At 37.1% G+C, this 27,939-nt stretch overlaps 1 protein-coding gene, 1 non-coding gene and 2 pseudogenes across 2 annotated transcripts; 2 read left to right on the top strand and 2 right to left on the bottom strand.

Moving 5' to 3' along the window:
- Nucleotides 1–940: 940 nt before the first annotated feature.
- On the bottom strand, nt 941–17,682 carry LOC113730964 (uncharacterized; annotated as a pseudogene).
- On the top strand, nt 9,898–10,371 carry LOC113730963 (large ribosomal subunit protein eL43z-like; annotated as a pseudogene).
- A 2,461-nt stretch (nt 17,683–20,143) lies between the features above and the next one.
- Nucleotides 20,144–25,892, top strand: LOC113730962 (uncharacterized). Its single transcript, XM_027255972.2, has 5 exons — nt 20,144–20,351; nt 22,452–22,505; nt 23,722–23,825; nt 24,633–24,671; nt 25,391–25,892. The coding sequence occupies exons 1-5, from the start codon at nt 20,267–20,269 to the stop codon at nt 25,544–25,546; spliced, it is 438 nt and encodes a 145-aa protein (XP_027111773.1). The 5' UTR covers nt 20,144–20,266; the 3' UTR covers nt 25,547–25,892.
- A 988-nt stretch (nt 25,893–26,880) lies between these two features.
- Nucleotides 26,881–26,953, bottom strand: TRNAV-UAC (transfer RNA valine (anticodon UAC)). Its single transcript has one exon. It is a non-coding gene; the product is annotated as a tRNA-Val (tRNA).
- Between the last annotated feature and the right edge of the window lie 986 nt (nt 26,954–27,939).

Below are 27,939 nucleotides of genomic sequence, written 5' to 3'. Positions count from 1 at the left end.
AGAAGCAATAGTGGATTGAGGATTCACTTTTTATCTCTTGCAATCACAGACCTGCAGCGACTGACTTGTATTTTTGTGGCCAATCAGGGATCAAATCCAAACTGAAGACATTAGACATGGCATCGCCGTGGATCCCATTGTATATGGTTGCAAGCGAGATGGTAAAGGCCAGGCAAGAAGTGATATATGGATTAGATTCCCAATCAGGGACTTGGGGCCTGTGGGGGCATTTTTAGATTCTTCGGCTTTGCTTAATAATCATACTATAGTGATTTGAGAATTGATCCTATATGACTATACTTGTTTGAGTTAAAAAAAAAAAAAAAAAGAAACAAGTTGTGTGTGAGTCTGATAAAATTGAAGTATGAAATATGAAATCTGAAATCTGAATTAAATTATTAAATTGTTAAATATTAAATATAATACATTTAAATACACATCACATTCAGTGATAAGTGTATAACTTATCATTTACTTTTGAAAACTAGTTTTGTCCAGAAAATTCAGTGCTACTTAATTAATTCAAATGTTTAATATTTTATTATCAAATAATTTGAATATGAAATTTAAATGTGTGAACTGGATTATCATATATGACTTGACTAGTTTCAACTTTAAACTGAGTTATCATGACTTTGAATTCCTTTTCTGATTGAGCCAAGATGGAGAACCATATACTGTACACAGTCTAATTGACGAGATAATTTGGACGTACTTCACAAGGAGAATGATGATAGTTGTACACGTACATCAATTCTCTTCAAAGACTTTGTTGAGGAACTCCAAAGCAAGATATCCATCCATAAGCACTTATGGCGTTGCAGATAAACATGAACAACAGAATTGAACCAACTCGAAATGCATGACATGTTGCTTTCTGTTTTATGCAACTTATTTTGTACCACTTTCTCAGGAAAATGACCATGAGAAAACAATGCCATGCACTCAAGAAACTGTTCAAGCCTCCTGCTATAAATATGTGCATGTAATGTAACATACAGACCAAAATGTATAATATAAAAAAAGTGTTAATCAAATCAGTAAATATAGCTTAACGTCCTCTAAATTCTGAAAATGGCAGCATCAACTTGGGCTTACGTAGCCTTTACGGTTATGCTGAGCTTATCAGTGTCCTCTGCTCACAGAGCCAATTTGCTCACTGGTGATCATGAACCCAAGGTGCGTGTACTAGGCGGCTGGGGTGAGCCATACTATGGCGGAGGTAGCAATGGTGGGTGCCAATACGGTGCTTGGGACGGCTGTGGTTATGGACAAGGCAGCGGTAGTGGTAGTGGCGGAGGAGGTGGGGGTGGTGGTGGAGGTAGTTACGGTGGACCTGGTTATGGTGGCTCTGGCAATGGTGGTGGAAGCGGTGGGGGTGGTGGAGGTTCTGGAGGCATGCCTGGTTATGGTGGCCCGGGAAATGGTGGTGGTGGCGGAGGCGGAGGCGGAGGCGGCTCGGGTCCTGGAGGCATGCCCGGTTACGGTGGCCCTGGCAATGGTGGAAATGGAGGTGGTGGAGGTGGCGGCGGTGGCTCAGGATGGACGCCTGGTTACGGTGGCCCTGGGTATGGGAATGGAAATGGAGGCGGTGGTGGATACGGTGGAGGACCTTATCAGTGTGTGCCACATCCAAGTTGCCACAATTGTCACCCTTTTACTCTATACACCAATCATCATCTTCTTCCTCCCGGTACTGGTGCTACTGGGCCAAACAACAACAAAGCAGCAGACGAACCTTCTGCTGCCTTGGCTCCTGAATCCGATTAGGCTAGCCACAAATGGCAACACCTTAATATCCGCCACATAAAACTTAAAAGAGGGTCTACCTGTCTAGATGATTTGTTATCTCCATAAAAAATGAGAGTGATATTTATACTTCAAAATTAATGTTCAATCAATTATCTACTGATCAAGTATGAGCAAAAGTTGCTAGCTTCAATTCTGCTAATGCGGAGGCGGAGGTAAATAAGCACAAACATTTGTGATGAGCTTCGATTCTGCATCTATTGCACCTTAGATTTATCTCTAACAAACAAATACTCCGCATTTGCCGATTCAAAACATGAACAACTCGACAATTCATCTCTTCGCAGTCAAGACATAAAATACAAGAAGGTTGCAACATTAATATCATCAAAATAGAACTGCAAATCCTAATACAAACAGCAATAATTCATCGTCTTATGATGGGAATGACACAAACGTGTTTCCATGTATTATACCAATTGTCCGCGTATTTACATAGACATTATTGTTTTAAGAGAAGGAGATGGAGAATGACATTTGAACTTCAGGACCTCTAATTCTTGAAATCTTAATTTCAACCAATGGAGAAATGAGATTTAAACTTTAGGACCTCTAACTCTTGAAATCTTAACTTTAATCATCGGACTAGGCTTCTTTGGCAGAATGAGACAAATTACCCAAGCATATATTTTATTTTTGAAAAAATATTTATTATGTTTTATGCAATTCAAAATCTTAAAAAAGAAGAGACCTTAGAGAGTTAATCACCAACGCAGCAAGATGTTTACTTCGTCATTAATTCTTTCCCGCTTAGTTTGGATAACCAACTTATCTCAAATAATATTTTGCTTGCATCATAAACACATTTTCCAACCCACCTTTTTATATTCCCAATCACCTTTTTATCTCACATACATCACATCACAAAAAGTGTTACAGTAATTATTCCAAATAATATTTCAAATAATACCCTATCCAAACAAACCCTATAATATTATTAATTCTAATTGTAAAATATACACAATAATATGACACTGTAGAAACAAATGTTTAGATTTTGAGAAAATCAAAGAAGTATACAAATTTAACTTTTATTTCTTACATCATAACTTGATGGGATGCCCTTTCTAATATTTCAAACTGAATGATCGTTTTGAATACATCAACTTTGGCCTCGACATAGCCAGTTAGGCTCTGCATTGGAAGAGAAATAAATTTGATTGGTCATTGGAGTTGTCAACATCCTTATTGCAGGGAACATAGCCTAAAACATCAAGCTCTGAAGAAGAAATTGTTCTCTTTGTTTTTCCAAACAAAATCCATAAAAGAACACCCAAGTGCAAAACACCAAATTTTGGTTCCTCCATGGAACAACCGACATAATTTTCAATGTGATGAACAAGCAGGGAAAGTTTCCTGACATTTCACATAACCAATGACTCTTAGTACATTATCGTACTGCTCAAATGATCACAAATGCATTAAAAAAAAAAAAAAAGGTTATAGCCAGGCTAAGTAAAAGAACTTAAACATTCAAATGCACATGCATCGGTATAAGCTAATGCAACCACTTTAAAGGAGGGGCAAAAAAATTTCATTTCATAAATGGGATGGAAGAACATTCACTTTATATAAGCAACTGTGCAACCGTAATTCATAGGACTTTCCTGCTCAAACTTGGCAACACGTGGATGGTTTTTCAGTATCTGTAATGCTCGCTCCTTCACCACCCCAGTGCCCATCCCATGTATGACAAAAAGAACAGAACCTGGTCCTCTTGAATTGAGGGCCATCTCAAGGTAGTGAGCAGCTTCCTCAGATCGCATACCTCGTAAGTCCACTGTATTCTTGGATGTTTGAAACACAGGTCCATAGGAAACCTCCTCACTATTGCTCATTTTGGAGAAGCTCCTAAGGCTCTTGAGGTTTCTCAAAACTCCCTACAATGTCAACAGGTACACCCACTGCCATCAGATTTAGTAGTGTATGCTCCAACACATTGTTGATCATTTCAATCTCAAAATTAATGCAGGATAGAGAATCGCAACATTCAACTAATAAGTACAATGCAGATCAATCAATCACACCTGAAGGAATATGATGTAACTGAAGTTATATCCACAATGAAAATCTCAAACCAAAAGACAATTCTTTAAATGTCTAATCACTTTTAGTACCCGATAGTTGGATTTTGCACCAATTCAGTCCCTCAGGTTCCATAAGAAGCACATTTAATCTCTCAGCTTTCCAATATAGAACGATTAGTTAACATAAAGTAGCTAATCATAATTAGGTGAAGCATGCAAGGATGTTTAACTGTTGGCTTTGGAGGTAAACAAACATTACAGGGCAATATCTGTTCCAGCCGATGGTTAAAAGCATCAGCTGGTCTATTTAAATATAGATGCCTTTCCACAAAGCAGTAGCAGGTATTGTTTGTTGATTTGCTTCAAAAATGGAGAGCATTGTGCTATGAAAAATACAAAAAAACATTTAGGCAATTGTGTCGAAAATGCCTATTTTCTTCTGTTTAACTGATGCAGAGAGCTGATGTCCACATGCAGTCCTAGTTTCCTCTCGTAAGTAATATCCAATTTCAGATCAACTGTCCATGATATGTCCAAATTGAGAAATTAATGAAGACGTGTGTTCCCAAAAGCTGACTGACCCAAAAAAAAAACGATAATCCTCTAATAAAGTAGCATTATTAAAAAAATGCTGAAAATTTTGTAACATCATGCCTAAGGACAATATATTAAGAACTTTGGAAAATCGCCAATAATTAACAAATTTGATGTTACTCCTCATACCTGATTAGAAGCTGTTCCACCACTAATATCAGCATTTGCAAGAGCTCCTACACTGTTTTTATTCACACGTACTCTGACTTTTCCATGTTGGACGAGGACCATGTCATCATCTCCAGGTGCTTCAATTACAGTAGCCAACTTTTTCCCAAGTCCCTTGACATACACTTGCTCACCAGGCTGTGGTACATACAACCTACCGTCCGAATTCCCAATAGAAAGACCATCAGTAGGCTGATGAGTTTCAACAATGGATGCAATTGCAGACTCTGCTTTCTTCAGCAGCAGATTGTACTTATCTGCATCAGCATTTTTAAGTTGGTTCTCAAATTCATGCACTATATCTTCAATTTCTTTCTTCACTGCCTTCAATTCCTGTTGGATCTGTTGGGTTTCCTTTGTCTTAAGAGTTGCCTCGCGCCCTTCAAGGTCATCTGCTGCATTTCTTATCTTCAATTTAGGAAGGAAAAATGGAGTAAACAGAAACTTATGAAGCAAAAGAGGGTGCAAACTGTGACGTAACAAAGAAGAGTATTCACTGCTTTCCACCTATCTAAAAATTGAAGTGAAACAAAAGGGGAAAATACTCCTGTACATTATATGATGTACTCACCTATATGTTATAGCACGTAGTGCATCAATAAAACACATGCACATAAATGGACGCATGTATAGGTTGAGAAATTGAAATAAAGAATGATAGATATCATGGGCAACAGAAGTTGCCAAGAGAAGAGAAAAGCCATTCCTTGCCCACCAATACAAGTAAACATGTTATGCTAGTGTTATATGCAGGCGCTTTAGCTTTTTGCGCAACTTATGTGACGATAAACATGAATGAAGGAAGCAGGCTATATATGGTAATCAAGGACTGCAATAAAATAGGAGAAAAACATTTTCATTGCATATTGTCTCATAACAAGTATCTCTTTTCTCAAAGACTAAATATTTACAATCGTGCAACTTACATACCTCATAATAAATGCTCATAACATCCAAGTGAAGAGATGCAGCTTTATTTGCTTGAATTTCTAATCTGTTTCTTTCTTCCATTAGTGACTGGTACAGCAAACCTTTCTGCATCTGCACCTTCTCTGGGGTCAACTTGTTTATCCATGCTTGGGCACGGTTAATTATCTTCTCATCAAAGCCAATTCTTTCAGCAACGCTTATGGCATTGGATTCTCCTGCGCTTCCCCAAAGCATCCGATAGGTAGGCTGTAATGTCTCCAGGGAAAACTCCATTGCAGCATTTTCGAACCTACTATCTTTACCTTTGAGTTGAGTCAAGTCAGCATAATGGGTAGTGACAACAGCTAACTTGACCCGATCAACAATATATTTTAAAATGCTGGCAGAGAGAGCTACACCTTCCGAAGGATCAGTCCCACTTCCAATTTCATCAATAAGGACCAGAGACTTTCTGGATGCAGTTTCCAAAATTTTACAAAGCCTTGAAATGTGCCCACTAAAAGTTGAGAGACTTTGTTCAAGCGACTTCAACCAAATATGAAAAATGCGAAGCCATTAAACAGAGACAAGGAATAAAATCGAGAAGAGATATAAAACTATAAAGGGCCAGAAAGAATCTACTACCTGATGATCTCCAATATCTGCCAGAATCAAATCAAACCACGGCAGCTGCGGATTGTCCTGAGCAGGCAAATACATGCCAGCTTTTGACATAACGGAAGCTAGTCCTAGAGTTTTCATGGATGCAGTTTTGCCACCCATATTAGGTCCTGAAATTATGACGACTTTTATATTATACCCAATCTTGATATCAACAGGAACAGGAGAAACTGTTTTGGAATTGAAGAAGTCATTCCTTTGATACAATTTAGCTGAGTTTCTGGATTCAGATGGAACAAGATCAGACAATTTTGTCAAAAAGGGTGCTAGCAGCAAAGGATGTTGTATGCCTTGAATGTCTACTAATAAAGAACTCAGTCCAGATTTCCCAAAACTTTCTGAACTTAAAACTGGACAAACCCCATTGATCCATTTCGCATGAGCAGCTCTAGCGAATGCAAGATCTAAATCCAATATTCTGTCCAGTAAATACTTTATCTCTGAATTTGATTGCACAATCTCAGATGTTAGTAGGCTTAAGATCACACGTTCCTCGAGCTTCTCCTCATCTAATAGCCTCACTTCTTCATTGTTCAAGTTAATGGCCTCCTTAGGCTCTATGAAATATGTTGCTCCTGAGCTGCTAACATTTAGAACAACGCCATCTGGGAGCAGCGACCTATGGGAAGCTCTAACTGCCACACACATCCTTGATCGACGTTTGGTAACCAATGGTTTGCCAATTCCACCAGCCTGAAACATCTGGGTTGCTGTTTGCTTCAGCATGGATTCCAGATTGTCCATATTCCTCCTCCTTTCTGACCTAATAAGCTCCAACTCCTCACTAGCTCTGTCAAGCACTACTGAAAACTTACAATTGATACAGAAATCTATTTTTTCCACCAACTGCACCAGGAAATTGACACTTTGAAGGACATCAAGAAGAGGAGAGCACCTGTTTGAATACAAGGAGAGAGAGAATCCTATGAGTCCGTCCCATAGCTGTTAAAATTAATATGCAGCAGCTTCTACATCACTTATGTTAAAGAACAATGAATTGCTATAACTATCACTTCCACTCCCACTTTTACAACTCCTCCAGAAACCTATTTTAGAGCCCTACCCAAGCCATGATGACAATCCATCCATAGGATGTACATGCATTCCCTCGACGATGTCAAACTGCCATACGAAAAGCAATACCTATTTAGACATGCAACAAAAACATGCCCACATATAAGCATACTAAGATCATAGCAAGATGAGTTTACAGCTTTCAACCATTGTTGTTACTAGATTTGAAGATAAACCCGCACTCCTCCAGAATCAGTCGTGCCAAGGATGCAATCAAGTCAAGTAAAGTCAGACTTATTGACCTCAAGCTCACAAAACCTTCAACTCGACTTAAACTGGAACTACGAATTTTCAAGCTTGCCAAACCAAGCTTGAGCTCAAATCGTTGAGTTAATGAAAGAGCTCTAGGCCGGCTTGAATACAACAAAATGCTCAAATATTTTGACCACAGGTTTTTCTGGGCCTGCCTAACGCAGATGTCCCTCAAATAGGGGATTGGTTGATTGGAAAGCTCAGGCAGGAGTAGGACATTCCATACAAATCTTTCTGATCCGCTAGCTTTTTGGCTCCTCTCAAATCGCATTTTTTAATCGACAGGTAGGGGTTGATGGTCAAAACTCAAGCCTTCGAGCTTCCATAAAAAAACTTCTCGTCCTTGTGTCAGGTTTATACTATGTAACTCAAATATAAAACACGAAGCTCGATTAAGCTCAAATTCAATGAGCTCGCGACTCGGGTACTGCGCTCGACCAAGCTCGACTCAATTAATCTACTCGGAGTAGCACAAGCTGGACTATAACTCAGTCAAATTAATGCAGTTAAAACTTTACTTCATCTTCAAAAAGTTACCTCTCAGAGGAATTACTGTCCACTGAAAACTCTTCCACCTGTTCGACCAAATGTCTAGCTGACGCAAGAGTCCGTTTAAACAAACACAGCTCTTGAATCGTCAGCAAGTTTCCGGCCACTGCAGAATCAACCAAGACGGAAACGTCCTCTATCCCGGAAAAGTCCAACGGCCGAGGAATGGCCAGGGCCGCGGATGTTTGGGCCAGGAGAGTCCTGCTCTCTTCTGGGCTTCGCCCCAGTGGAATCCTGGCCGACTGGGCGGCAGCAAGGCCCATTGACGTGGAGGTGAATGCGGCAAGCTGGGCGCAGACGGCGGGCCATTCTAGAATCCGAAGAGCCTCGGACTGGAGTGATTGGGCGAGTTGCAGACGCTGAGTCGAGTCAGCGGAGACGGAAATGCGGAGGCGTCTGACGGACTTGGGGTAGTTGCAGGGGAAGAGTGTAAGGTAGGGTGGAGGCTTATTGAGAGCGATAAAGTTGCTGCAGAATTTCATTATTGAAACTATAATTTGAATTTTGATGGGATTTCATGGAAAGCAACACATCTTATCTATAGCTGAATTGGAGGGAAGGTTTTGGCTCCAATTAGCTAAGGTGGGCTGCATGGGAACATGGCGTAATATCCATCACCAGAATTTTTTGATCATCTGGCAAAATAAGATGACTAGTATTCTTAGCTTCCAAGTAAAGTCCCATACAATAATTTTATAACGTAATGAAAAAAAAAAAAAGACATCCTAGTAAGGTTCGATTTATCCCATGACAACTTTGCTAAAGTATGTTTCTAATGAAATACTAATAATCCTTAATTTTGAAGATATCGTTATTGCCTATTGGCTCCTAAACCATTCTCATTCTGCTGGGGAACATTCATTATTAGTAGTGTGACATTGGCAACAGAAATAATAATGAATGGATGAAACCGGTTACTTCTCTCAAATCTAAATTGATGCAAGCTAGATACAGTTGACCAACTCAAAACCGCAATGCAAAATTGCAGAAATTTTGTTTGGAAATCAGAATGCCATTCATTTCAATGTCAACTCCTCCTAGACAGACTATGGAATTAGTGTTCAACAGCTGCATTGACAGCTTAGCATACAGCTATAGACAAATCCAGGCATCAATGGAGTATGAACATGATGCTAAATCCCAAATTTACATGCTTCAGGATGACCCCTTCCGCCAGAGCTCCTCCTCCAGTCAATTCACAAGTGCAATGAAGAATCCTCAGTTGAGCAACCCGTGCGGCAATATGCGTACCACGCAATAATACTCCGACTACCTAAAGAAATTCAAGAATCAGCGATCAGCGTATTTGACAAAAAGAAACAACACAGGTTCAAAGCAGCAAAAGGTAAGTGTAAGAACTGAAAAAGACAGGTAGAAGAACCATGAAATTACCAAAGGTACGATTTCCTTATAGTGTTGCAAGGATTGGGGAACCACACGCAAGAGCATGCTTTCCTTCATTGTAAACAAGGTTTCCCCTCACAAAGGTAGCCAAAACTTTTCCTGAGAGTCTAGATCCAATGTACGCCGAGATAGTCTGCAGAAGGAATGGAAGAATTGAGAGGTCATTTTTTTCATTGGAAGAAGCATGTTCGTCACTCACCATGGAAGTTTATGAGCCAATACAACATCCATCTGATTTACAATGTATAACTCACAAGTAACCAAAGCCCTGGGGATTTTTACCAAAGATATCGCCTTCTTACTGGAACTTGAAAAAAAAAAAAACACAGTTAATTTAAAACCACTTATGTACAGAAGTCAACTTCAGTCAACTTCCATTCTCCAAAAGATTTTCTCCTTCTTCCCTTCCCAATACAAAGCATATTTGTTGGTTGGGTTTTCCTATTGGAAACAGTTCCCTATAAAAAATTAAGGAAGTTTGGTGATTTTGAGGGTCCAACCTTCGACCCCCTCGTCCCTGTGAGTCTTCCCAGCTGTTCAACATGACTAAGAAAACCAAGAAGGTGAGTATTCTTGGGAAATTTAATACCTGTTGTGGTGCCAGTGTGAGAAAGCTGATTAAAAAGATGAAATCAGTCAGCACAGCTAGCACCAGTTCTGTGAAAACTGGGTGGTAAAAATGAAGGCTGTTGGAATTTGGGGATGCAATAACACTGGCAAAGTCAAAGCAGGCGGTGCTTACATGTCAAACACTGCTAAAGCCGTGATGGTCAGGAGCATCATCAGTAGATTGAAGAAGCAGACCTTAGATGAATTTTGGTGAAAAGGAGAATAAATACTAAGTTTTGGTCTGAGATAGCTGAAGTCGACTTCTTAATGTATTTCTATACTTTTGGAAAACTATTAAAACTAACACTTTCTTTAATATTTTAACATAAAAGGCAATATTTGAATCAGTACGTGCAGTCCAAACTCCGAAGAAAGTAAGGCTATTCAGATTGAGTATGTATGTGATTTTTACTATCAAATGGCCTATACTATGACTATACCAAAGAAATTTGATCATAGAATAACACACATTCAAGCCCACGGTGCCAAGCCAGGGTGCATTCTTTGGAAAAGAAGTACCACAAAGAGAAATTACAAGCAGTATGTCGATCGTACAGATAAACAGACAGAGTGGTGAGGAAGTGAGAACTTACAGGATGCTTATGATATACAGGATGGTTCTCATCAAGGTCAAATTCCACTTCTGGTTCCCATACCACAAAATCTGCTTCATAGCCAATTGAAATTGCTCCCTGCACAATATTCGGATTGTTTACCAGTTAAAATTACAGAAAAAAAAAATAAAACCTTGGTCTTTGGGAAAGCCTCTGAAGAGGTTCTATGTATTCTGATATCAATGTCAGAAAAATATGACTGTGAAATTAAATGACACAATTCTCATGCATGGCACTTGATTGAAAGTTATTAGTGACCCAGAAAAGCAGATGGGAATTTCACTTCCATTAGTTTTCCTCACAACGGTGGAAATATTACCTTATAACTTAAGCCAGCAAGTTTAGCAGGCTTTTCACTCCACCATGAAGCTAATTGTTCGAGTGTAATTCCATATTTCTGCCCATATGACCAAGTCGCAGGAAGTACGAACTGCAAATAGACATGCATGAATATGAGACACAGAGAGAGTGAGAGACCTGTGATCAGCCCAAACAATAGAATAACGACACATATCATTAGTGACTTACAAGGTAAAAATTTTTTTGGGGGTGTTTTTGAAAAATTTTACTGTAGCAGTGTATATGAAAAATTTTTGCTATAAAATTTTTTTGAAATATTTGATATATTGTATGGATGAAATATTTTTTAAATTATTTTGTATTACTCTAACATTGTATTTGAAAAACTTGTTTTTGAAAAGGCCAATCCAAACGGACCAAAAAGGAACCAGAATCAGTAGTATTTTGTGTTAGTTTTAAATGCAATCTACAGTAACATGAAAAGGGATTCTCTCCTTGATTCAAAAAGACTTCTTGAAAGACGTGATTTTTTTGTTTTGAACCGTTAAGCATGTTGTGAAAGGGGTGAGGACCATAAACCTGCAGTTCTACGAAACAGTTCTCTTAATTGATTCAAATGCTTTTTATGTTATTTGCAGTTCTTTGCTTTACTTTTCAATTTAGTTGTGACATCATGCTTACATAGTCCAGTTTATTAGGGATGGTCTAAATGGACGAAACAGCTGACTGTTAACACAGTAGCTTTGCCAGTTTGCCTAACTGTATAAAGTTTATTGGGCCTTAGCTTCAGATTTGCAAAAGCTGTTTTTGTGGACTTCGGAGGGTTCTGTTCACAAAACTACGCTCGAATCAGATAGTTCAAGGTGGATGCAATGCTTAGTAAATGAAGAACGTTTTGATTTGGATAATTTTTTAAAATGTTAAAGAATTCAGGTCATTGGATATGCTTGTCGAAGCCCAACACCTTCCCCCTTGGAAGGGGCCTTCCTTCCTACACAAAGGGCCTTGAGGTCACGGGTTCAAATCCTGTCTCCGCAACATCTTGATCTTGTTTGTCAAAAATTTTAACATAAGGGCATGTTATGCCATGGTAGCTACCATATCAGAGTAGTAGGTAGCTTCATGATTTCCTTTAGTGCAGAGTTACGTTTACCAAAATCAAAACAAATGTAAACCTTAAAAAAAAAAAAAAAGAAGAAAAAAAAGAATCCAGTACTTACAGGGATTCTTAAATATCAACTTTTAAGCACACTGACCTGCAAAGAAGATATGCCGCCCCATGCCCTCAAGAAATCACCTTCATTGAAAAGTTTGAGTTCTGGTGCTGATGGTGAGTGGTCTGAGCTTAACATGTCAATATCCCCATCCTGAGAGAAACCAAAAGAATCAAATTTGTGAACCATTTGAACCACAAGAAAAACACAAATTTGCATTATGAGTTTGAAAACTACTATCAAAGCTGCCCACAGCTTTTCTTTATTTGCAGCATCACGAATGGGTGGAGCACACTTAAAGCGAGTGTCTCCATCTGGGATCTTTTCAGCTGAAAAAGCTAGATAGTGGGGGCAAGTTTCAACAGTCATGCTGTCGCCACTTTTCTTTGCTTCCTGGAGAAGTAGAATTAAAGTACTAAGCGAACCACAGAATATATATAGTAATGCAATGAGCAGATAACAATTTAAAATGGCAGAATATTGAATATCATAACCAAGTGAGTTAAAGCGGAATAATCAAACTGAAAGAAGTCAGAGTACTCAAGTTATGATAAGAATTGCCCTCCTTCAATCCCTATTTATCATTGCTCTCCCCTAAATATTTGATACATAAAATTCACTCTGACATTTTGCAATAATCTAGAACTGCAGTCTAATAGGAAAAGCTCAGAAAGGTGAAACCTATGATGTGGAATAACTCTATGATGTACTTCAAATGTAAATGTCAATTGACTAAGTACATCATTTGCCAGGGCTTTGCGTGTTTCTAGACGCATTCACCATTATAGACAGATAGAAAGGATCATTTTACAAGCAAAGCCATATTGAAAATGCACTCCAAGTTAGCTAGTAGGTCGCATTGTTGAATTCTAAACAACAAAATGAAACAAAACAAAGAGTACCTTAATGAGCTCAAATGAAGATCTTGCATCTGACAGATGAACAATGTGAAGATGAGCCCCTTCTGCAGGGCCACCTGTTCTTGTGTCTTTTGATACAGTTAAAAGATCCTTAATAGCGGCTTCTTCCCTGATTACAAATGAAGGGGATTCAATGAAAGAAAATATCAGATAATAAGAGACTCAAGAGATCTTGATCAAATCAAGGTATGCACATATTAGATTTGCACTTCAGAAAATTTAGCTCAGTATGTAACCATATCCATACAGCATATGTATCAATACAAGTTTCTGGGAGATCCAGACTTATGAAGTAGGCCATAGAAATATTAATTTTTCAATGTATTACCAAGAAGCAGGCCTTGACTTAAGATATACATCATAAGATCTAGGATTGTCACGACCATCTTTGTTTTCCAAGTAACCTGCATCATCTTGTGGAATTTCTGCATGCACAAGTAGAGGCCTTCTGTATTTTGCCAATACAAGGAGTCCTTCCTAAAGGAGAAATACATATTAGATAAATTCTGGGTGGATAACAAGGATAAAACATTGAGTGCATACTACATAGTGAACAGAGCAAATAGAACACGAAACCAAGTCCAAATATGCAATGGAAGGCTTCCATGCATAAATAAACATCACACGTTAATGTATCTAGAAATATTCACAATGGGGATCACATAAATCAGATTACCTTAATATGGCTTATATTCGTCATAGGAAAGTCATTAATTCCAGACGGACACATGAAGGACTACAGTAGATAGAAAAAAAAAGGTCAAATTGTGTTAGATAGAAACAGGAATTGACGTTTCAGGAGATAACCAAATCCCATGACTTTTGATGATAACTCCACTCATATTGGCTGTACTAATTTCATTACTCAAAGTCATCCTGCTTAATGCATTCTATAACATCCCCATCCTGGTAGAATGGACAAGAAAAATGGTGAAGAATATCAGAACAAGATACCTTCAGGCCAAGAGCTCCTGCCTTCAGGAGACCCTCCAGAGAACTTGCATTGAAGGCATTTTCTGGTACCAGACCTCCCCAAAAACCTGTGGGTGGAAGAGCTTAATTGTTAACCATGAAAACTTAACATGTCAGCGTATAATTTGAAAAGCATACCAACATCAATATATATCCTTCCTGCTGCAGCCTGGAGCTGTTAAGACAGATGAGAAATTATGACTCAGGAATATCAAATTTAACTGGAAAGAATCAATTTTAACAGTGCCATCTAAGCAAACTAAGTGAGATATCTATACCTTAAGTCCAAGAGTTTCTTCAGAAACAGTAGATGGAACACTATTAAGAGGCATGTCGATCAGTGTTGTAATCCCACCTGCAAGGAAATGGTAAGGCACATTATTCACGGGTCAATGTTGGAAAATAGATCAACATGGATTTGTGGAGTAAATGAACTTTAACTTAGTAAACAATATTCCACATCAAATAGCAGTATATACTTAAGTAAGATCATTCAAGCTTGGTAAACTGACCAATGAAGAGCACCTTTTGTAGTAGGTAAACAAATCGGGATAGGGTCTGATGATGGAAAATGGTTCAACTTTATATAACCACATAAACCTTCATGCTCCATGACTTCCGGCAGAAATTTATCATGCTAACAGAATTCTTCTTAGAAGAAGAAGAGTACATGCTTACAACAATGTACTTAAAACAGGAAGACAGATAAGGAATACAATATATATACCAGCCGCAGCAGCTCTTGTCCCTGAAGGAAATCCTTCCCATTCTTCCTTTCCAGGGTCATCAAGATGGGCATGCCTGCATTATTATACCATCTTTTACTTGGGACAGGTTTGGAGACAGCTCATAAGAATTGAACCATTGCAATTTGCACGTAAGTCAAACTTGGGAAGCATCCTATTACTTTCAAAGGGAAATAAGAAGCAGAACAAAGGACAACTAAAGGTGTTCAACGTAATTTAACTGTGTTCATCAAAATTAGAGTAAGCAAGTGAAAAGGCATGTTGCATGAGAAATTAATATACAAAGGCAGACAGGTGGCGGTGCAAGTTCAAACTAAAATACTATTCCAAAAGAAACAAGTCCACTGTGCTACAAATACTAAAACGTGACATAGCAACAAAGATTATTCATTTTCATTTTTTTTATCCTTTCTTCTTTTATACAGGTCAATAATCCATTTTGGAAGATTGATTGGATAATCATAATAAATAGATTCTACAGTTCCTTGCATAAAATGGTTTTGAAGAGAAACCTCCAGTACTGGAAAACAAGGGACCTTGAATGTGTATTATGACTATAATAAAATCACTTTTAGTCCTATCTTCATTCATTTATAACTGAAAATCTGAAGCAAGTATCCAGGTTACACATCAAATCTAAGCATCCCGCATCAAAACCTGATTATATCTCAGTTTGATCCAAACGAAAAAGGACCTTTGGGACTGGTAAATTGAAAAATAATGAAAGTGAGTTTCTACTCAGTGGAATGTATTCAAGGTTTTCAAATGTATGCAGTAGCATACTCGAAGACATGTTTCATTAAGTCCTCTTGCAGTTCAATTATCTTTTTCTCTGACTTCCAGTTCTTACCAAGAGGTTGCAGAAATAGTACACTTGCAAGTGTTAAGGGTTACTCAGAAATATTTGGTTTCTTCCAACAGTCAAACACAAAGGCAAAATAGAAGGAAATAATGAAGAAGTAGAAGAACATAGACTGCTAACAGCACTGTCTTACACATCAACCAAACCAGGCATGATCACAGCATTCCCATAATCTATAACTTGCAGACTCTTGACACTCTTTTGCCAATGTTCTTCTTCAAGCACGGATACTATTCTTCCTCCTTTTATTTCAACTGTCCAATTACAAACCACAGAAAACATATGTCATTCATAACAGTAGGTGAATACTTAACTGATTGTCTTCATAATGAAGTTACCACTGAAAGGTATCTCCCATTTATAATATTCTAAATAATTCAGTAGTATCACTTATTTAGTTGCACAATCCATTCAACATGCTTATAATTTGCAATTACCGTATAGCAGGTAACCTACTACAAGTCCCTCTAAAATTTTTTTTCTTATTTTCCAGTAAACATTCAATATCACCAATTTGCAGTCCTAGAGGTCCAAACGTTGTCTCAGAAGTCCTGAATAATGAAAATTATGAACACACCTGTACCCGATATGATTCCTTTGGGGGTTACAATACGCTTGCTAGCTATCCAATAATGGCTATGAGGGTAAAGACTGCATCTGTTTGCAGAGAGCTGCAGCGCAGATCCTTCAGAATCAATTTGAATTAATGCAAATAAATTGGTAATAAATGGTTTCTGATGACATTTAATCATTTCAACTACTAAAATAGCAATGTAAGTGATAACTGTTTATATTCTTCCCATACATGTTAATTATGTAACTTGTCATCAATTTTAACTTGTCATTAAAATTTGACAGGTAAGTCATGGAAAATGTTTAATATATAATAACTTAAATTGATCTTGTTGGATAATAAGAAAGGAACCATCCTATAGTTTTTGTATTTTTTTAGCTTGCAAGTAATTTCCACAATTCATTTGCGAACAACACAAACAATTACCAAGAAAAAGGCTTCTAAGCTTGATTATAACATTTCATACTATAATTTTTGCTGTTCAACCAATAATAAGTCCCCCATCAACATGATCTCAACTCAAGTGAGAGCAAGGTTGTGACTTTATGGTTTAGTATCTGGCTTGGCTTACAGAGTAAATACAAATGCAGCAGAAATAATACTTCAGTTGTTGGAAAACCTGTGAAGAGCTTGTAAACCCATGTGCCAAGCTAGCTAGTCTAATTTACACCCTGCGCCTCTGCGGATGGCTCAGAGGATTTGCTTATAATAGAGATTAAATAGCAGACCTTATGCCAAAGGATTGCCACCCTAACCACCCCTGAGGCTAATTTTGCATATCAAGCAAATTACCACCTATTTCACTCCTTTCAACACTGTCAACTATCAAAAGAATGTATGTCTATAATATCCAGAATTTCACATCCCTATATCAACATACGTGATACATCCATGTAGATGTCTTCCTCCCCCATACTCTAGCATATCATTTTCAAATCGTTTATCTTTTAGAGGGGGAGGTAGAAGAGGCACTGAGGGGAAGAGGACAAGGTTGGTGAAAACTGAATTTGTTCTAAAACGAAAGAAGAAGACCCTTAACAGGCCTAACGGCTATGCTCTGCACACGCCATGAAAGTTTGAGTATGCTTGCAATTTAAACTGATTCTATTATTCATTTGGTATATGGAATAAAAGCTTCAAACTTTGTTCCATTACGGGACCATTGATTGAAATCCATAACAGTTCCCCTAAAAAAAAAACTACAGAAAAAAACAGAGAAGAAAACAGAAGAATATTAAACCTTGAAAAGGATATCAAGGAAGAGAACAGCAACAGATACAAGAATTGGCAAGAGAGCCCCAATTTTCCATGTCTTTGAGATCATTTTTCCACCTCTCGTTTCTTTCCCTGGTGCGGTGCAATCCCCCTTACTCCTTACTACTACTACTCTGCCAGTCTGCGTGGGTATATAGTAAGACGAGTTCCCACTCCTAACTTCCCGCGAAGTCGTCTGTTTTTGTTTGTTTCACCTTTTTGGTGAGTGGGCATGCACGGCAGCTTGCACTACCTATGCAACTTGTACTACTATAATATTTTTGCCACTAATTGTTCGAATCCAAAAAAAAAAAATTGATTCAAAAAATCCTTCACATTTAGTAAGGAAAGAATCATTGACAAGTTACTGAGGAAAGAATCATTGACAAGTGGAATTACTAGCACATTGTAATTTATTAAAGGATTCTAATAGCACTATGGAGAAACTTGCAAACAAACTATAAAACTCTCCAAATACCTAATATTTTTTTTTTTGATAAAACAAAAACCAATACTATTAATAAACTAATTAGAAATCATCAAATAGAATTTGTTTGATAAAATGACAAAGAAAACTGCATTAATGATAGATAGAGAATACCTGAAATTTAGGATTAAGGAAATAGTATGTTGATTGGTTTGCTTTGGCAGACCATTAGTCGACAGAGTTGTTACGCTTAATCTTTCGACACCCTAAAACTGGCGTCATGACTTAATATGTATAGGTGATAGTAGTATATTTTACTAATTGTATTACGTTTTGTGATTCCATCTTTTTCTTCTTTCTTTTTAAGAAAGTAAGCATTTGTTACTAACCATTTTTTTTTTCAAATAAAAAACGGGTGAAATTTAAAAAACAGGGATCAAACAGGAAAATTAAAATCCAAAACCTCTAGTTTTAGTTTTTGTAATCTCAAACTTAGCTACTAACCATTCATTTCTTCTTTTATAGAGACTATTACCAATTATTTTTCCATTTATTGGCTACTATTATTATTGTTTTAGGAGGATCCGCTCTGGCCTCTAAGGGTACCATAAGAATTTTCCCATACAGCGACAGCTATCGGCCAAAATGGTCCCGTGAGCGGGCGGCCCGACGATTCTGTGGTCCCCGTGGAGTTGTGGAATCTCAGTAGATTCACGAATCTTTTTCCGTGATTCGTTCATTTTTTAAACTTTGGCGGCGATGCAATGGTTCATGAATCAGCAGCCCTGCTTTGAATATTCTTCCAAGTTGGAACTCGCTGGGAAAAGCTGTTTCCACCTTGAAAAGCCTAAAATAAAAATAAAAAAAAATTCAACACAACAGACGATGGAAAAAGCTGCTTCCACTTTGAAAAGCCTAAAATAAAAAAAAAAAATTCAACAAAACAGACGATGGAATACTCTTTTATTCTTTAATGTTGGGCTTCGCCGGGCTGGTTAGTAGCTTCTTCCTTCTTCTGTAGAACAGTAAAAATAGTTCACTTCCCTAACACTGTAGTCTCTGGTTCATTCATTTCTTCTCTATCAAGCTTCAAATATGGGAACGTTTTCTTCACATGTAATTTTACACACCAATGCGCCATAATTTAAACCCCACCACTCCTCTTTTTTTTGGCACTCGTTAGCTACCGATAAGATGAATAGACATATTTTTTAACTACGTAGTCCTTTTTTTTTTGGGTTAATGGAGGCAGTAGAGCTAGAAATATTATCCAACGGGGCACGCATTAACAAGAAATTTTTTAATTAAAATAAAAAATGAGAAGAAAGTTCTTTTTTTTTTCTCCTTCTAAAGAAGTAACTCTTAATAAAAAAGCAAAAATATTCAAGCACGGTTGGGGTCGATGGTAAAGTGGGAGAGATTGTAAGGGTTAAGGAAAAGGTTTTGGATTTACTGCCTCCCACTTAAAAAAAAAATTTCTTAATAGAAGTACTCAAATGACAACTAAAATGATTGTGAGTCAAGTAGACTCAATTTGAAACTTAAACATTTTTGGCTCTTGAGTCATTGGAAAATCTAGTTAAGTCAAGTAATAGAGGAGTTCTTTAGTAGCGAACATCATCAATTTGAAGCTTAAAAACTATATATGTCGGAACTTAAGTTTTGCTCTAGAACAAAATTACTGATAATTATTTAGTACAATTTGATCTACATCACCGCGCTTATGTCAGGTTAAACATATACAAGAAATTACAAATTTGTAATTAACAGAAACCATATATCCAAAATCTACGGGGAGGGTTGGGTTGGGTGGTATGGGGGGAGGGAGTGTAAGCAAGAGGTCTCGGGTTCGAGTCCTTCCACTTACATTAAAAGAAAAAATGTAAAATATATATATATATCCAAAATCTACGTTGGTTCTTGAGTTATTGGATTAAATCAAGCTGGAAATAGAATTCAAGTAATTTTTTGACCCTCAAATTTTAGTACTACTTCACAGCCTAGACTGGGTTGAAGGCCCACTCTTCTGAAGGTGATTTCTTCGAAAGTAAAATCCAAAGTCGGAGAATTTTGCTGGATAATGACGGGCCTGGGAAAAGTACCAATTATCTACAAAGACTAATTCCATCCACAGGCCCAAACGCCGGTCTATTCGGACATCTCAGTTCAATGACCATACTGCCCTCGTCTCTGTAAGAGTGTGTACTGTACTTTCCCCCAAAAAATGTTCATCTCCGTCCCCTCGTTGGTAACGGTCGTCGATCATCATTTTCTCATCATTGCAGAGGAAGGAAAAAACCTGAAAAGATGGAAAAAATGATTCCACAGCAATGGACGCCGCCTTGTAACAATCAATGCACCCATAAATTTGCAGCTCTCATGCAAATTCCCTGTAATTTACTCTGTCCCTCTTTTTTCCTTTTTTTTTTCTCGTTTGAATTTGAAGTCTGATTGATTTTGTACGTTGATTTCTGAAGTTTATGTCTCTCATGAATTAGGTTTGTTATGCGGTGAAAATTTTCTTTTTGGTCAGTTCATTTTGGTTCAATGAAATGTGAAATAGTCTTGATTGCCTGTAAGATATACTACAAATTAAATATTGAATATGTGAATTTTGATGGTTCTTTTCTTAGTTTTCTTTGCGAGGAATTAGTTGGAAATGGTGCATATATTCTTGTTCGGAGGGAATGTACGAGAGACTGTGTGAGAGTTTAAGTTTTATGCGGATTATATGCTATAATAGGATTGTGGTCACTCGTCAGATAACGTTGATAAGTCTAATATTTGGGCCGGTGCCTGGTCGCGCATTTTGACGATTGTTGTTAGTTTATGTTACTTTGGCTTATTTCCAATTTTTCTGCAGCATTATATGTTGAAGTGTTAATATATACAAATGTTTGAAGATTTTCTCAAAGATGGTAGAATTGTCAAGATTTTGAAGTTTCTTTGCATAAGTTGTGGGTGGAGGACTTGAGGTTGTCGCAGCAATGTTATGCTGAATTTGGATGTTAAACAGTGTCATCTGATGATGAAAGTAAACTGTGTGACATGTGCCTCTCTTTGTGTTTCTATTTCCTTTTCCCTTATGGTGGAAGAAGCTTTCTTCATGCGGTCTAAAACAAGTGCATGCTTAGAGCTACTCAGCTTTAGGTGGGATAGTTTTCAACTTGATTCCTATTCATGTGTTTTTGAAATAATGCACAATGTGGTTTCAACTGTTAAAGATTTATGAAATATGCAATATGACTGTAAGATATTATTTGGATCCAAATGAAGAAGGGACACAGTGCAATGCTGGACTTATTTGTGAAACTAACTTCTTCTTACAGACATATATACTATGTGCTCCATTCTAAATTTAGAGATAAAACTTTGATCACAACTTCTGGAGAGTTAGTTCCAGTGTGATTTAAGACAACAAGTTCCAAAGGAATGTTTAGCTTATGAAGCTGCCAAGCTCAGCTCTAGGAGCATGAAATGATCATTTCTGACTTTCAAACAAAATTTCCAGTTAGTTCTCTGGAGAAAAGGTGACCAAACCCCCCTTCAGGTGAAAAACACAAAAAAATGAAAATGAACAATAAACAAAGAATTCTTTAAGTCAAACCTATAGTTCTACATATATCTGTCTCAACAAGGCAAAAACTTGTGCCTATCACTTTCTAGGGTCCTCAACTAGTATGAGAGAATCAATAGCTTAATCAAAAGCAGTTTTTTTCCAAACATATTTATACTGTGATATCTTTGTTTGGTTGATACTTTGATGGCATTCATACCATTCATTACTAGTTACTCCCACATAGCTTTGCTTTTGCTTTTCTAGTGGCTGTTCAGGCTTTAAGTGGCACAAAGGAGAATTCAATGTTTTGTTTATATAATAATAAATATTCTTCCAGATGAGCTGTTGATGATGCCGATTAAAGAGGTAGGCTGTGAGCTCAACAAGTGTTTGCACATAAGACAACTCTTTACTGGTTATGCACATACTGAATATGAGATTGTGCCACTCTTTTCATATACAAACGTGATGTTAGTTTTGTATGAATATTTTAATGCAATTTAACTGTTGCACTTTGTTGTTAGTATCCCATTTTATAATTTAATGTATTCAGTGTTTAGAACTGTAGGTTTACAGGTTTGTTTCGTCCAAAATGATATGAGCTTCAACAATCAAATTTTGACTTTGAGATGATTTTGTCTAGAAGGTCAAACATACAATGGACATGTTCATTGTGTTAATGCTATAAATCAGGTGAAAGAGCAAAGGACTTTGATTTGTTAGTCATTTTCAAGTCAAAACTTTGATTAGTTGTTCATTAGTTACATGTAGTCTTGTTTGTATGTGGGTGGCTTTCTTTAGCAAGGTATTATCTCTTGTTGGTTGTTACAGTTATGTCTGATCTTATCATATTATGAAAATGAAGAGCTATGCTTAATTTCTTTTGTTTATTTATCCAGTAATTCCAATTAACAGTTAACTGAATTTGTGTAGGGAGAGTATTTTGCAAAAAAGGGTGTGATTCAGATGGCGACACGTGGGAGGAGTGTAAGTTGCAAACTTTAATCCGCATCACCTTTCTTTTTTAATAACCTTCTTTGAAAACTTCAGTTGACCATTGTTGCATGTTGTCTAAATATGGAAATGAGATCTTTATGCTGAGTCTTGTTGCATTACCCAGGAAAATTTAACTCAATTGTTGGTCAGGGGGAGGGATGGGTTGGGTGATATGGGGGGAGGGAGTGTAAATGAGAGGTCCCGGGTTCGAGACCTCTTACTTACCCTAAAAAATAATAATAATAATAAAAATAAATAAATAAATTGTTGGGGGTCTGTTGTGGTAATTTTAGAATGTCAAGTTTTTTTGATGTTATCTGTTAACTTATGCATCATATGGTACTCCGCTTGTGTATATACCTATAGCATAATTGAACCAAATGCTGGATCCTTTTATTCAACATATCAAGCTCCTCATTACACATTCTTAAAGCACTCTTATGCATCATAAGTTGCCACATGTGTACCCCTTAATATAGTTTTGGGGAAGGGAACAGATGAAACCTGAAACTTGAAGTTAGTCTTACCTTCTGTTGAAGTAGTCTTTTTTGGTAAGTAGATAAGTGGTAATAATTTGATTCTGGAAATTAGTGATTGCACCTGAGAGTTTGGTTCCTTGTCTCTTGTTGGCAAGGTTAGCATCTCATGTGGCACCCACCTTGTATTGATCTTCTCAATTTGTGAGTACTCAAGTATGTTTAGTTAAATACTCTCATTCTCCAACTGGAATTGTGGCCTGGCATTTGTTTTTCATTTAAGTTGACTGGATTAGGTGCCTATGCCTTAGGTAAAGATGAAATGCTTTGAGAATGTCAAGATTGTTGCTTGGAAATGGCTTGAGCTGGTTGCAAAATATCTGCAAGAAATGCAGAAAGTTGCCCTTGTCTGTCTATTGATGCTTGAAACGCTGTCTTTTAGTGTCTTTGGACGTGAACTGGTGCTTATGTACAAATAATTTTTTTTTTTGTGTGGCTGACACAGTTGACATTATTTGTTTTTTGTGCGAAAGTCCATGTTCTGTGATGTGAATTTCTTATCTAACATGCTATATGGTGACCTTTTTCCCTTTAATATACTGCTTTGGCTTGATATTGGATATTAATTTTTCAAGAATGTATTTGATTAGTTATGTCTGTGGTGATGATATTCTCATTCATAAACCATACTGGGATTAAACGAGATGATACAATAGACACTTAATCCTCAGGTATGGGAGAATGTGATGAGATATGCTATAAAGACCCAGTTTTCAAGGATCACCAGTGGAGTGCTTACATTGACCGTTCTCCTGGTGCTGCCAGCTACTCAGAGGTTTTTGCTATTTCATCTATTATTACAACATTTGGTTATTAATGGTAGTGCTCACAGTCTATTATACTGCACTATCCACTGCCCATCATTTTTCCTCATGTTTTACTCTTTCGTTGTTGTTTCCACTCACTGTTTCCAGTGGTTTGGAGATTTAAAATTATGAATTCAACCTCTTTACATAAGTCTGAAAGTTTTGCCAGTTTCTGACTCTGAAGATATTGTCTAATATTTCTAATTAGTTGACAAGAAGTGCCAATGTCTTGTTGAAAAATGATAAGTTCTATCAAGAAAAAATGCAGCTAGCTAGGATCATGCTTTGTGATAAAGAACGGAAGTTTTAGAGGGTGTTGCAAAATTTTTTGCAGACTTCCTCAGCAGTCAGTATGTTGAGAAGGAACGATCTTCATTTCTCTCCTCAAAATTTTCTTCTAGGGATGACTTCCATGTAGCAATTAGGGTTGATCAATAATTCATTGGAGTTCCTTAGCATTGACGCTGAAGTTGTCCAAGACAAGATAAAACATGAAAACCGCGGCATGTTTGAAAACTAACTGCAAGGTAGAAAGAAATGGAGTTATACTTTTTTTTTCGGTGTTTGATATTTTCATTGGGCATGTTGCACTAGTAGTATTTGGTCATTTTCTGTTGGGAAAAAAGATCTAGATATGGTTCTTTGGTAATACATTTACATAGGAAGAAAAAAACACCATGATTATTTTAATGCCCCCTTTTCCTTTTTCCATTTGAGCAAGTGATCTGGTTCTGTTTATTCCTATGTTATAGTTTTATTACCTTTTTTTCGTACAGGAATGTTTTCACGCTTGTATAGCTGGCTGCGGATACAAGGTCGGTCTCGTTTCCTGACCATAAAGTTGTATTCTTTTATGCTAAGTTTTTTGATACAAGATAGGAATGTGGGGGAACTGCATATTTTTTTTCCATGGAAGATCTACAATATGTAGGTTGATTGATGGCTCTTGGTTATAAGTAAGACAAAATGAAAATGCAACATTTTAGCATGCTGGTAACAAAAGCTTTTGGAATATGCAGAGGATTGTCTATTTAATTGCTTCATGTGAAACGAAAAGAATTGATACAAGAAAAATTTGCTTATGGCTGGAGTATTTATTGATATGTTATGGTTTTCTGAATTGGGACGTCTATAATCAGAAAATTATGTTACAGAGCTGAAAGGATGATATGGCACTCCTTTCCAGCCCTATCCTCCCCACCTCTAGGGAAAGGATGTCAGACCTGTATGTATCTTCACTATAAAAGGGTAATTCAATTGAAGAGGCATCTGCCCTGGTATATGGATGAATGCTCAAGGCTTCCCCACTCCCCTTGCTATGTTGAAAAGAGAGGATAGTTAGGGAAACGAGCACTATCAAAAGCAAAGACATCAGTTCACATAGACCAAGATGTATTTTTATGTTAGTCCGAGTGTATTCTGTTCACAATCATGTTAATGTCGCCTGTGAACACAATTTCTGTTATGGATCTTAATTACTTGTTATTGTAGATGTTTCCTATCATCCTGATGAAATTGCTTTTGTTGTGTGCAGTTTGATATCCCTCCTCAACAAGTTAGTCAAGTTCATCCAAACAGGCCATCCAAGCCTCCTCCTGAGGAGAAACCTACTCCACCCCCTGTCGAATCCAGACCATCTCCTGACTCCAGTACACCCACCATTAATGACGTACCCTCCACTTCTGCATAAGCCAATTCCAAGATTTAGCTAGTTATTCTGTAGCTTAGGGCACTTTAGACTCCTTTCCTCAACACAGGAGCATTATCTAGTTTGTTAAAAGTTTTTATGGCCTATTTGAGCAAATATATAACCGCAGTCATAGATCGAGTCACTCAAATTTCTTGCTGAGGGTTTACATCATACCTTAATGGGTGAAATATGAGTCTTTCCCATGGGTAAAGGATGTACAATTACATGTATAACATGTAAACCTCGTCATTCTTGCAGCTTAGGTGCCTTATGTATAGGCCTTCTTGGATAATTGTTAGCATACATGAGCAACTTTTGTTAATTGATATAGCCACAAATTGATGCAGCTAAAGCATGTTATATTCCTTTTTTCCATTTCTAATATGATAGCCCAAAAGCTTGATAAATAGAATTTTGCTGCGAGAACTTTTTTGAAGACTGCACAGCTGAATTTGTTCTTGATGGCGCACTGCATCAACTTTGAGTCCGTTTAGATGTATGTTTACCGGTTTATGCTTCTGTGAACAAGGAGAATTGCAATAGCTTTGGCATACCTTCTGTTTGAAATGTCTTGACATTTCTTTGCATTCTAAAAGGCCAGTTATGAACTCCGCTCATCTGACGATGGAACAAAGCAACGATACGATTAATTTGCATATGGGTTTATGTATAAAAGAGTGGATTTTATAATTAGGATTCAGAAATTCTTATCTTTGAGTAGGTTGACATTCAATTCGTCAATGTTGGTCTAATGGTTAAGAATGAAGCCTTGGAAGTCTGGAGTTTCAATCCTTCTTCTCTCGTCTTCGATTCTTACATTCCATCCTTTCCTTGTTAACATGAAAAAAATTTCAATTTATCGTTGCATTGTCTAAGTGCACTATTATGTAAATGGAGAAGAAATCTGTAACAAGTCTCAGTTTGTTTCAAATCCTTCTGCTCAACATCAGAACTCAAATCCTTCTCCACAATGCCGCCAATTTCATCTTACACGTAGACACACACACAACAATAACAACAATGATAGGAGTGAGAATAATGAATGATATTGCCAAGGTGAGAGTATTCGAAAGCATAAGTCTATTTTAGCACAAAATAATTTCAACCGTCAATTTTGTTAGTACGCAATAACATGGTAAATCCTTCTCCACAATGCCGCCAATTTCATCCTACGTAGACACACACACAACAATAACAACAACGATAGGAGTGAGAATAATGAATGATGTTGCCAATGTGAGAGTATTCGAAAGCATAAGTCTATTTTAGCACAAAACAATTTCAACCGTCAATTTTGTTAAATTTTGTTAGTACGCAATAACATGGCTGCAACGTGATGCTGCCCAGGATCGAACTGGGGACCTTTAGTGTGTAAGACTAACGTGATAACCACTACACCACAGCATCAGATGACTGTCTCGGCTTATGCCATGTCTATGAGATATAGAAAATTGAACATTTTTGGACTTATTACCAATTACAAATATCGTGCGGGAAGGTTGGGACACACCATTTAAGGCTCGAAATTGTGCTTACCCACTAATGGTGGCTGGCACCAAAACAACTAACTAAAATTCGGGTTTAAAACTTTTCACCTCTCCTAGTAAAGTTTTAGATTTTTTGTGAAACCATTGGTTGAGCTCAAAATTTTAGTCAATCCATTCCTTCTATAAAGATGTTCACCTACGTTCTCTTCCTCTCTTCTCTCTCTTTTGGGGCTGGAAATTTGGCAAAAATCAAGCTAATATTGATCACAAACTAACTTGGACGAAGCCGGAGGCTGGGTGATGGGGTGGTGCGGGATAATGAATACGTCAAGAGAAGACACAAACAAAAAGGACAAATATCTAGGTTTGTCATTTTTTGATAATATAATTCGATCTTGATATGTTCAAACACGTTTGATAACCAAAAATAGAACATGTAAATTAGTAAAATGATACTAAATTTTTTAAGTAAAACTTGTTTAAAAAAATAAGTGATAAACTATTCGCTTATTAATTAGTATGATATACATTAAAATGTATTAGATTTAATACTTAACAATCTTATATAGTTTACTGAATTTAGAATTCAGTTTTATCAGATACACCTAGTCTTCAATGTCATTGAACGCAAGTACAAAAAGCATGGGATGTTTCATGGAAATTTCCTTCCTTCCATTGCATCATTTTTGTTGCAACGTGGAAATTTCCTTCCTTTGATTGCATGCATCATTTTTGTTGCCAACTGCTGTAGCTCATGGAGTTTAATCCAGTACAAGCTTGCAACAATAGCCTTTCCTTGTAAAATCCACATAACTGCAGCACTTCAAAACTAAGGAGTTGTTTGGTAAATAGGTTTTAAGATAAGGAATGGGTATCAATTTCAATCATATCCATATATAATATTTA

The sequence above is a fragment of the Coffea arabica genome, chromosome 2e (genome assembly GCF_036785885.1).
Source record: "Coffea arabica cultivar ET-39 chromosome 2e, Coffea Arabica ET-39 HiFi, whole genome shotgun sequence".
In the NCBI taxonomy this organism is placed as follows: domain Eukaryota; kingdom Viridiplantae; phylum Streptophyta; class Magnoliopsida; order Gentianales; family Rubiaceae; genus Coffea; species Coffea arabica.
Note: the sequence above shows the minus strand (reverse complement) of the source record. Positions and strands in the feature narration are given on the sequence as shown.

What these genes read in the sequence shown, in the direction of transcription:
- LOC113730962 (XM_027255972.2), top strand. Translation starts at nt 20,267, where the DNA reads ATGGAAAAAATGATTCCACAGCAATGGACGCCGCCTTGTAACAATCAA. An exon ending in AGCTCTCATGCAAATTCCCT is followed by an intron (nt 20,352 to 22,451) that starts GTAATTTACTCT and finishes GAATTTGTGTAG; the next exon opens with GGAGAGTATTTTGCAAAAAA. An exon ending in TGGCGACACGTGGGAGGAGT is followed by an intron (nt 22,506 to 23,721) that starts GTAAGTTGCAAA and finishes CTTAATCCTCAG; the next exon opens with GTATGGGAGAATGTGATGAG.